The following is a 10,097-nucleotide window of genomic DNA, read 5'->3' on the forward strand; positions in this document are numbered from 1 at the left end:
ACTATACCACACAATGCTACACCATACCACACAATATACCATACCACACTATACTACACCATACAACACCATACTGCACTATACCACTCTATACTACACCATACCACACCAAACTGCACTATACCACGCCATACTACACCATCCCACACTATACTATACCATACCACACTATACTACTCCATACATCCACCATGCTATACTAAACCATACTGCACTATACCACTCTATACTACACCATACTGCACTATACCACACGATACTAGACTAAACTACACCATACCACATTCTACTACACTATACTACACCATACTACATTATACCACACTATACTACACTATACCACACCACACTACATTATACCACACTATACTACACCGTACTACATTATACCACACTATACTACACCGTAGTACATTATACCACACTATACCACACCATACTACACTATACTGTATCTTAGCGCTACAGTGAGACAGGATGAAACTAATCGCGCCCCCTGTGTTAATGAATGAATAAGTTACTACACTAAACCATACTAGGCCTATGCTATACTACACTATACTACAGTACATCCCAACCTCCCCCCATTGTCAGTCCTGAGCTCCATCATGCACCATCTAAATTTGGAGCAAAACAGTGAATGTTACATTTTTCATTGGGAAAAAAACAAACACAAGGGCTTAAACACTTCTCCAATTTTCACCCCATGCATTCTGAGGTCAGCACTAACCCAAAACACCGTACTGTTCTTTTGGCTAAAAGTCTACCGTCGTCTGATCTCACACACACACACACACACACTGATCCTTTCTGATGAGATTACTCTCCCCGGCTGCAGGGTATCTACAGTGTATGTAATAATTACTATTAAAAAATTAATACTAATTGTATTAAATTAAATATTATTTGGTTGCACCTGTTGATTAAAGGATGTTTGTTTTGAAAAATGCATACAGAAAAACACTAATAGTTGTGCTCGTACAGGAAGCGCACACACACACTACAGTCCTGTCCTGAGGGTGTGGTGTCCTGTCCTCTCGCGGTCGGTCCTGTCCTGTGGAGTGATGCGGGTCCTCAGTGTGTCTCGATCGTGTCTCCGGTAAAGATTCTGCGGTTCTGTGTGTTCAGTGATTAAACCCCAGTGTAAAGTGTTCGTACTGAGAGCTGATGGTGTGTGTCGGTGTTCCTGACTCTCTCCACTGGGTGGTGCTGTTTGGAGACTTGGTGAATGAGATGTCTGTGCGAACCCTTTCCTGACCTTTCTTGGACAGTTGTTTGGACAGTAAGGGGGCGTGGTTTAGGATGGTGCTTTCCTACCTTTTTCACAAAACAAAACAAAAAGCAAAAGAAGAAATGAACTTCCAGCAGACGTAACGGATGTGCATTAACCTGTGATGTTCGGCGCCCCCTGGAGGGAGATATTTAGGATTCAGGGCTTTAAACTGCTAACAAAGTGTGTACCCAGTCTACTGTCTACCACACACACACACACACACACTGCTGGACACCATAAAGTACACAGTCACTGGTTTACCTGATTAAACCATTCATCTCACAGTGTTATAATAATAATAATAATAATAATAATAATCCTGTAATTAACTTATGGCGTACTATTGTGTATCTCTGTAGGAGCAGAGCAAGACAGGACAAAACTAATGACCCCCTGTGCTAGTCACTGTACATCTGGGGAAAGTCGGACAAGTTTAAGGGCCTTTGTGGTGTTTTTGTTTGTTTGTTTTTTAGTGACAAAACATTCAACATTCTCAGAGTTTCACCTAATTCACACCACACGTCAGGAAGGTCATACAGTATATTACCTCACTGCACAACTACACTATACCGTCTCTCTGTGCTGTGAAAGTAAGTCCTGTTAGTCCTGACCTCCCGAACACCTGCTGAGGAAATGTAGGAATTTTGAGACGATTTATTTCTTCACCTGAAAATCAGCCTTTATGTTTTGATCAGTGGAAAAGTCAACGTTCTCTCAGTAAGTTCCACCTCTGTACCTCTGACACCGGAGACTCCTTCTGGAAACGCTTCAGAAACGTCTTCTTACCTATCAAGAAATCACTGACGATAATCTGTTCATCATCAGTAAACGTCTGCAGTGCGCACGCGTGATATTGCGATAGCAACAATAAGGTACCAGAAGGAGCATGTTCATCAGCACCTTCTGACCAATCAGAAAGCAGAACTCAGCAGTGTTCAGTAATCACCATCACCATCACGTCACGTTCCAGAAGCTCCAGGAAGTCATTCAGTTAGTGAACGTTAAAACGAGTGGAAAGATTGGACGTCACATTCCATCTAATCTACAACATCCGGAAACGAGTGGATCAGATTTCACAACGTTAAACACACAACAAGGAAATATCTCATGAGGGGAAAGTCTGCAGGGGGTTCGTGTCGTACAGGGTGCCGCAAATACACAACCCTACAAGAACTAGCACGTTATTCTGACCAATCAGAGTCAGACCTTAATATTGAGGGTGTGTCGTATATCATATACTGATTCACTACTGCTACACTGATGTTCAGCGTTTCACTCGTGCCTGGACACCATCAGGGTAGAACGTTTCAGATGTTTCACTCTGACTCAGAGTCTCATCACCCGACTGTGACTGGAGTCTTTTTAAAATGTCAATCGCCTGTTTTCATGCGTTTATTCAGCAGAAAGTTCAGCAAAGGTGCCAGGTTTTGTTTTATAAACCTATTTTGGTTTTGATTGGGGGAAGTTAAACAAAGCTGGATGAAAAAAATTTAATTCACACAAAAAATGAAAAAAAAAAAAAGTATTTAAGTTTTTTTTTTTAATTAAACAGGACACTTTTTTCTAGCTTTTTGTTTATGTGTAAATTATGTTGGAAAAATTCCTCTCTTATTTACTGATGGATTGTTGAATATTTAAAACTTGAGCGCGGTGTATTGGAGGACATGGGGACATGCTGACTGTGTCACCACAGACAGACGTCTCGCTTCACGTTACACTGATTTCCAAATAACACATGAGACACAATGATCCTTAACATCACAGCTTTAATTGACGTTTGATTAGACATGAAGGAATGACACACACACACACACACACACACACACACACACACACACACACACACAGTCACACACTCGCTATGGAGACACTGTCTTCCTCTTACCGATATCATGATTAGACCAATCACGACGATGTTTAAAATGCAAAACTGTTTGATATTTGTAGATTTTTTATACATAAATCACCTCCCACATTCAGGCACATCTCAATAAATTATTAAACACAACAATTATAATGAAAATAAAAACAGAACAGTTACAGAAATGTACTAGATTTCCACATAAATTGTAGTGATTTATTTTCTTAAACAATTAGGTTTTAAAGAAAGAAAACACCCTGATGCCTCCCAAGTGCTTAGTGATCCGAATATTCAGGCGTGTCTGACAGGTGATGATCACAAAACTGTCACGGACAAAACACAAACACACATCCTTCACTTTTGAATTTTTTTTGCTTTTACAGCAAATAATATCATAGCATAATTTTTTAAATAATGAAAAGTTGATTTAATGAACAGAAGCTGCACGCACACAGACAACATAGAAAACAGCAGTCACTAGGGGGCGCTGCTGTCCAAGTGCTCATGTTAACGCTCATCCTGAATACACGTGACGATTTGGAGTCACGTGTACATTAACGCTGTAATAAACTGCAGGACATTCAGAACGTATACAGTAATGGAGAAAATACACAGCGTTGCTGTATAATTAGAGACTTGGTTATTATATAACGCAACAGACCATGTCTGTCTATGAGGATGATCAAGACCCCACCGGGTGTAAAAATGTTATTTTTTTCTTTCTTTTTTTAATAATTTTTTTTATTTTTCCTGCTTTGATTCAGAAAACTGCAAGTTTCCCAGGATTAAAATGTAGCTGTAGTACCAGTACAGTGCCACAAGGGACTGTGGACACAAGTGTTGTGCTCGATAAAAACATATACAGTATCAAAGACAGATACAAATCTCTAGCGCAATTCTCAATGCTGCCAGCAGGTGGCAAAAGTCTCCCAATTTTGTTTGATTCTTTTTATAAACAGTCTAAATGCTGATTGTCACATTTCAGTCGTTCTTCTCTCGATCGAGGAGGAGGGCTTTGCGTCTTGGTGAATCGCTTAGGTTTGAGACGGAGCTTATAGTAGCTGCTACAGGACTTGCGGTAACCGATGACAAGGGAACAGATGGAACCAACTGACCGCTAAGCGATATATCGGGCGGTGATGAGCCGGTTTTACTGGGTGAGTTACTCAGACTGGCGTCATCCATCTCAATCACTTCGAAGTCTGCATCGTTCCACTGGTCAATTTCCGACTCGTTGTCTTCTGGCCCCGGCTCGTCTTCCCCGTCGTCGGCGACGGAATCAAGCAGTGCCTGGCGATCCTCTCCATCATCGGCGTCCCCGCGCTCTCTGATCCGCTGTTTGCGGGCCGCCGTGCCCCCTGTGGACGAGGCGAGTTTATACATTACAGGAAAGAGGAAGGAGGTGATGACGGACGTGCAGAGGCCCAGGTACATGAGCAGGGGCTGATGTGGGAAGCGACCCAACAGGAAGCCCAGCGACGCAGGAAGCACCATTTCTCCGAGCGCCGCGCCGACGACGAACGCCGCCGCGGATTTACCGCTCACCGTGGTGTACTGCTCCAACCAAGAGATCCCGCTGGGAAACGTGGCAGCCATGGAGGCGCCGTAAACCGACGTGCAAACCCACAGCATCACGTGGTGTCGGTTAAACAGCACCAAACACAGCGATGCAGCAACAGAGCCCAAAAGGCAAAAGAGAATCAGCATGCCCGGGTAGACACAGGCCGCGAAAAAGATGGCCGCCCCTCTGCAGGCGGCAAAGGAGCCCCAGAAGAGCGAGTTGAGCTCTGCAGCCTGCGTCTCCTCCATCCTCATGTAATCTTTAGCGTAGGTGAAAATGAACGAGCCATATGCCACCTCGGCGCCCACGTAGAAAAAGAAGAAGAGCGACAGGAGCGAGACGAGTGCAGTGTGATGCTTGGCGAAGAACGGAGGTTTACCCGCGCCAGACAATGCCTTGTTCGACGAGGCGGAGGTCCGCGAGTACAGGATGAAGAAGAGGAGTGAAACAAAGAGGATGAAGGCACCGATGACTACGTAAGCCCACATGGACGTCAGAGGCACGCTTTTGCCGTGGAAGAAGGGCAGATGCGCTAGAGAGAAGTTAGATGGTCTGGGTTGTGAAGCACTCCGATTGGAGACGCTGGACTCGTGTCCAAACAGGAGCTTGGCAATGATGGGGGACATGAAGGCTCCGAGGGCGAAGGAGAAGTGCAGAGCCTGCATGTGCGGACCGGCCCGATCACCCCATGTGTTCAGAAGTAACACGTTCCCACCTGAAACAACAAAGTACATCGTCAAAAAAAAAAAGTTCAGGGTCAATGATCAGCAGCTATACTGTTATCCTACCGTAGAAATTAACTGGTGACAGTATTTCAGTTGTCTCTAGTTAGTGTTTTGTGTAAAGTAAGTTACATTTAAACCACAGTAAACTGGGGGGCAAAGGGGAACTTTGGTAAACAAATCAATAAAGTGAGGACGCTGCAAAAACGCAGATGGATTTACAGCCTGCTGTCCTTGGAAAACTCTGCACTTCCATTTATGACCTATTTACTTATCAACTCGGTCCTCCAAGGGTGCCTTGGTGAACAGGTGCGAGAGATAAGATGAAAGACACCAGCGTCCCTGTTTTTAAACAAACACGTGGAAAGTACTGCAAGGTGCATGGGGTTTATTCTCACCTGTGTCCAGGATCCCCATCGACATGCCCACGCTGGAGACCAGAGCGGCTAAAATGAGTGCTTTCTTACAAAAAGGAGTAGCGAACATTCCAAATGAGGTCATCAACATGGCAAAGCCTGCACACACACACACACAGACATTTGCATTCAGTACAGACACATTGCAGTTAAGATAAAAAGCCGGGCAATTAAGGTAACGTTACCCTGACACTTTAAAGTGAACACTAAGGAACACAGAGTGTGATCGCGCTCTTACCCAGCAACAGGTGAGAGTTGAGGAGGTCAAACAGAAGTCCTCCCAGCAGTGAGCCTGCAATGTAACCAGTGGCACGGCCGGCAAAGATGTACGAGATATTACTGATGTTCTTATTCACATTGGTGGCCAAATCTTCCAGCGTTGGGCCCAGCACAGAGATACACATTCCCTTTAAAAGCCAACAGCACACAGATCCACGTTACTAATAGATTACAACAGCAAGGAGATCCACATTCACTACAGATCACAACAGCACAGAGATTCACATTTATTACAGATCACAACAGCACAGAGATCCACATTCACTACAGATCATATCAGCACAGAGATCTATGTTACTTCTAGATCACAACAGCACAGAGATACACATTCACTACAGATCATATCAGCACAGAGATCCACGTTACTTATAGATCACATCAGCACAGAGATCCACATTACCAATAGATCACAACACCACGAAGATACACTTTATTTCCAGATCACAACAGCAAAGAGATCCATATTCCCTATAGATCACATCAGCACAGAGACCCACATTTACTATAGATCACATCAGCACAGAAATACACATTTCCTATAGATCACAACAGCACAGAGACCCACATTTACTATAGATCACATCAGCACAGAGACCCACATTTACTATAGATCACATCAGCACAGAGACCCACATTTACTATAGATCACATCAGCACAGAGACCCACATTTACTATAGATCACATCAGCACAGAGATCCACATTTACTATAGATCACATCAGCACAGAAATACACATTCCCTATAGATCACAACAGCACAGAGATCTATGTTACTTCTAGATCACAACAGCACAGAGATCCACATTTCCAATAGATCACATCAGCACAGGGATCCACAATCCCTATAGATCCCATCAGCATAGAGATCCACATTCCCTATAGATCACATCAGCAGAAGACATCCACGTTACTTAAAGATCACAAGAGCACGGAGATTCACATCCCCTATAGATCACAACAACACAGAGATCCACATTACCAATAGATCACAACAGCATAAAGATCCACATTCCCTTTACATCACATCAGCACAGAGACCCACATTCACTATAAATCACAACAGCAAATAAATAGACGTTCCCTATAAATCATAACAGCAAATAAATAGACGTTCCCTATAGATCAAAACAGCACAGAGATCCATGTTACTTATGGATAGATTACAAGAGCACAGAGATCTACACTCACTATAGATCACAACAGCACATAAATAGACATTCCCTATAGATCAAAACAGCACAACAGAATAAAGAATAAATAATAGTTCTCAATTAAAGCCCACAGCACAGAGATCCATGTTTTTTTTTTTTTTTTATATATATATAAAACAGCACAGAGATCTTAATTTCGCATGCAAATGATTCTGGTGAGTTGGATAGGGTCCTATGCAAAGGACTAGAATTTACATGCAGCAGTAAGGAAGCACAGAGAGGAAAGTAAACCAAATATAATACTTCAGGCTTTTTAATCAGGAACATGAGGATCACTCTGTCTATATAATAAACATTCTCTCTCTGTATAGCTGTACCTGAATGCAGCTATATATATATGAGTGTGTACATGCCCGTGTACTGTATATGCCCGTGTACGTGCCCATGTGCCTGTGTACTGTATATGCTTGTGGACATGCCCGTGTGTGTGTGTAGAGAGATTACAGGCAGTGAGATTACCAGGCCCAGAAACGAAGCACAGAGGGTGAGGGTGATCATCCAGCGGCCGCACGCTCCCCCGTCACCTTTGATCTCTACCTTCTCCCCTGTGGCCGAGTGCACCAGTCTTTTACCCCGCTTTAGGGCACTTTTCAGGCCGGCCTTGACATCCTTCCTCTTGTCAAACAGCGTGTCTTCCTCTTCCTCCTCTTCCTCCTGCTCTGGATTATCATCCTCTTCCTCTTCATGCATTTTGGCAAAGCGCACATGCTTCTTCTTCTTGTTTTTGTTCCCTGAGAGATCTCCGGTGCTGGAGGACATGGCTGTGTGTGTGTGTGTGTGTGTGAGACAAGTGTCTTAGTTATCTAGGATTAGTGTCTCCAGTCGAATTCTAATCTAAACGCCTGTGTGCCTCTGAACTGGACATTGTGAGATCTGTTGGAGCCACACGAACACCTGTCTGTCTCAGGGTGTCAGTTGGTGGAATAAACACGTGACTTGTTTACCTGACGTCACACTTTCTCACCGGTCTATTCCAGCACTGTTACACCAGTTACAGAGTTTATAATCGGAGTGTATTTATATATATTCATTCTCTAACCGCCTTCACACCACAGCTCCGATCCTGTTTGTCATCACGTGACACTACATCATTGATCAACACACGCGAGTTAACTGTAGGCGTTAGACTAACTAGCCAGCTAGCATCATCCTCCTCCTCCTCCTCCTGCTAGCACACCGCGCTGAATCACACAGATCAACCTGATAGACCGAGTCCCTGTGGTCCGGAACCCGCGGTACCGACCCGACACCGCACACAACACACAGGCAGAACTAAACGTCCACGATTTAAAGAGGACTCCCGGCTACCGTAAAGCTCCTAAACGGCCCACTCAGCACCGGAAGTGGACTTTATAAACTTCCGGTCGTGTCATCAGATTTTATAGACGTGCGTTTTAACTATAATTTAATTATAGTGTTTGATGTGTTTATTAATAACTAGTGCGCTGTATATATTTATAACAATTTAAATATATCTCTATTTATCTATGTATATATTTTTAATCTAAAAATGATCACAATCTGAAACTACATTACCCATGATCCCCCGCGGTTTAGCACACGGCTAACTTTCCCTAATGCAGCCTCGTAGCTCAGTTAGCATGCGTGTACGGCGAAATGTATTTTTATTCACTTTATTTCTTATAAGTCATTAATTATTATTATTCACGCCACGCGTTCCTACAGTCATTACGTCATGCTGACGTGTTCTAACATGGCGCGCGCCCACCGCGCTAGCCGCCCGTGCTAACTTTAATTAAAGCCTCATTTCGGCCACACTGAGTGTTTAATCAGGACTTCAGCGCCACATCTGACTGAAATGTTGGTGTTCCGAATGTTTCTGTCACGTTTCCGTGACTACATGGCTAAATCATTAGCCTCATCCGAGGTGTGTTATTGTTGCCTAGCAACCGGGTTCTTCACAGGCGGAAGCTCTCTGCTCTGGTGTGTGTTTACACTGTTCATACTGTACATGTATAAAATAAAAGTTGGACTATAAGTTGTGCTCTCAGCCTCGAGCGCAGGGGGTCACAGCCGTGCTGATATTCAGTACAACAGCACGACCTTGACTGTGACATCGCCTTTATACAACAGTTCCACAAACACTGTTCATTATCAACGGCTTATGATTTGTTTCTTTATGTCACCAGTTATTATGCTCCGCCCACACACACCCTTCCGCCACTGGTGGATCTGGCGAGTGACAGTTAGTGAGCGTCAGTTAGCGTAATTAGCAGAGTAGTGTTAAACTCTTAGCGGTACTCCGTATAAAGCATGGAGGTGATTTACTTGATATTTCCACTCTGACCCCCGGCTTCCTAACTGGGAAATGCAAAAGTGCTTCTGTGACTGGGTGTGAATGTGGGTTTAGTCAGACAGCTGCTCTCTCCTCAGTACTGCGGACCGTACAGACCTACTCTCACCCACGCTGAGACACACAGTTAGTGTCATTAACCACTGGACAACACCTGGGACACGCCCACTCACACACAGAGTTACACCTCCCATCCAAACGAAAGCTATTACATTTTTAAACCTTTCAAAATTATTTAAGTTATTTATAAATTGTTTTTTTTATTATATTGTATTTTGTATTTTTAGTATTTTCTATTGTATTTAGTAAATTCTCCCCTGGATATAGAAAATAATTTTAAAAGTAAATTAAATGTTTACAGTTAGTTAATGATATTACATTTAAATGTCCAAATAAATATTTTTTTAAATAAAAAAAATAATATATAAATAATAAATAATTTTATATTAAATTCTAACTA

General features: G+C 43.1%; 1 protein-coding gene across 1 annotated transcript; it reads right to left on the reverse strand.

Annotated features, from left to right (window-relative positions):
* Positions 1-3,506: 3,506 nt before the first annotated feature.
* Positions 3,507-8,674, reverse strand: mfsd4b (major facilitator superfamily domain containing 4B). Its single transcript, XM_053491239.1, has 4 exons — positions 7,783-8,674; positions 6,072-6,240; positions 5,816-5,932; positions 3,507-5,410 (listed from the first exon to the last, which is right to left on the reverse strand). The coding sequence occupies exons 1-4, from the start codon at positions 8,080-8,082 to the stop codon at positions 4,116-4,118; spliced, it is 1,881 nt and encodes a 626-aa protein (XP_053347214.1). The 5' UTR covers positions 8,083-8,674; the 3' UTR covers positions 3,507-4,115.
* Positions 8,675-10,097: the final 1,423 nt, after the last annotated feature.

The sequence above is a fragment of the Clarias gariepinus genome, chromosome 2, assembly GCF_024256425.1.
Source record: "Clarias gariepinus isolate MV-2021 ecotype Netherlands chromosome 2, CGAR_prim_01v2, whole genome shotgun sequence".
In the NCBI taxonomy this organism is placed as follows: Eukaryota; Metazoa; Chordata; class Actinopteri; order Siluriformes; family Clariidae; genus Clarias; species Clarias gariepinus.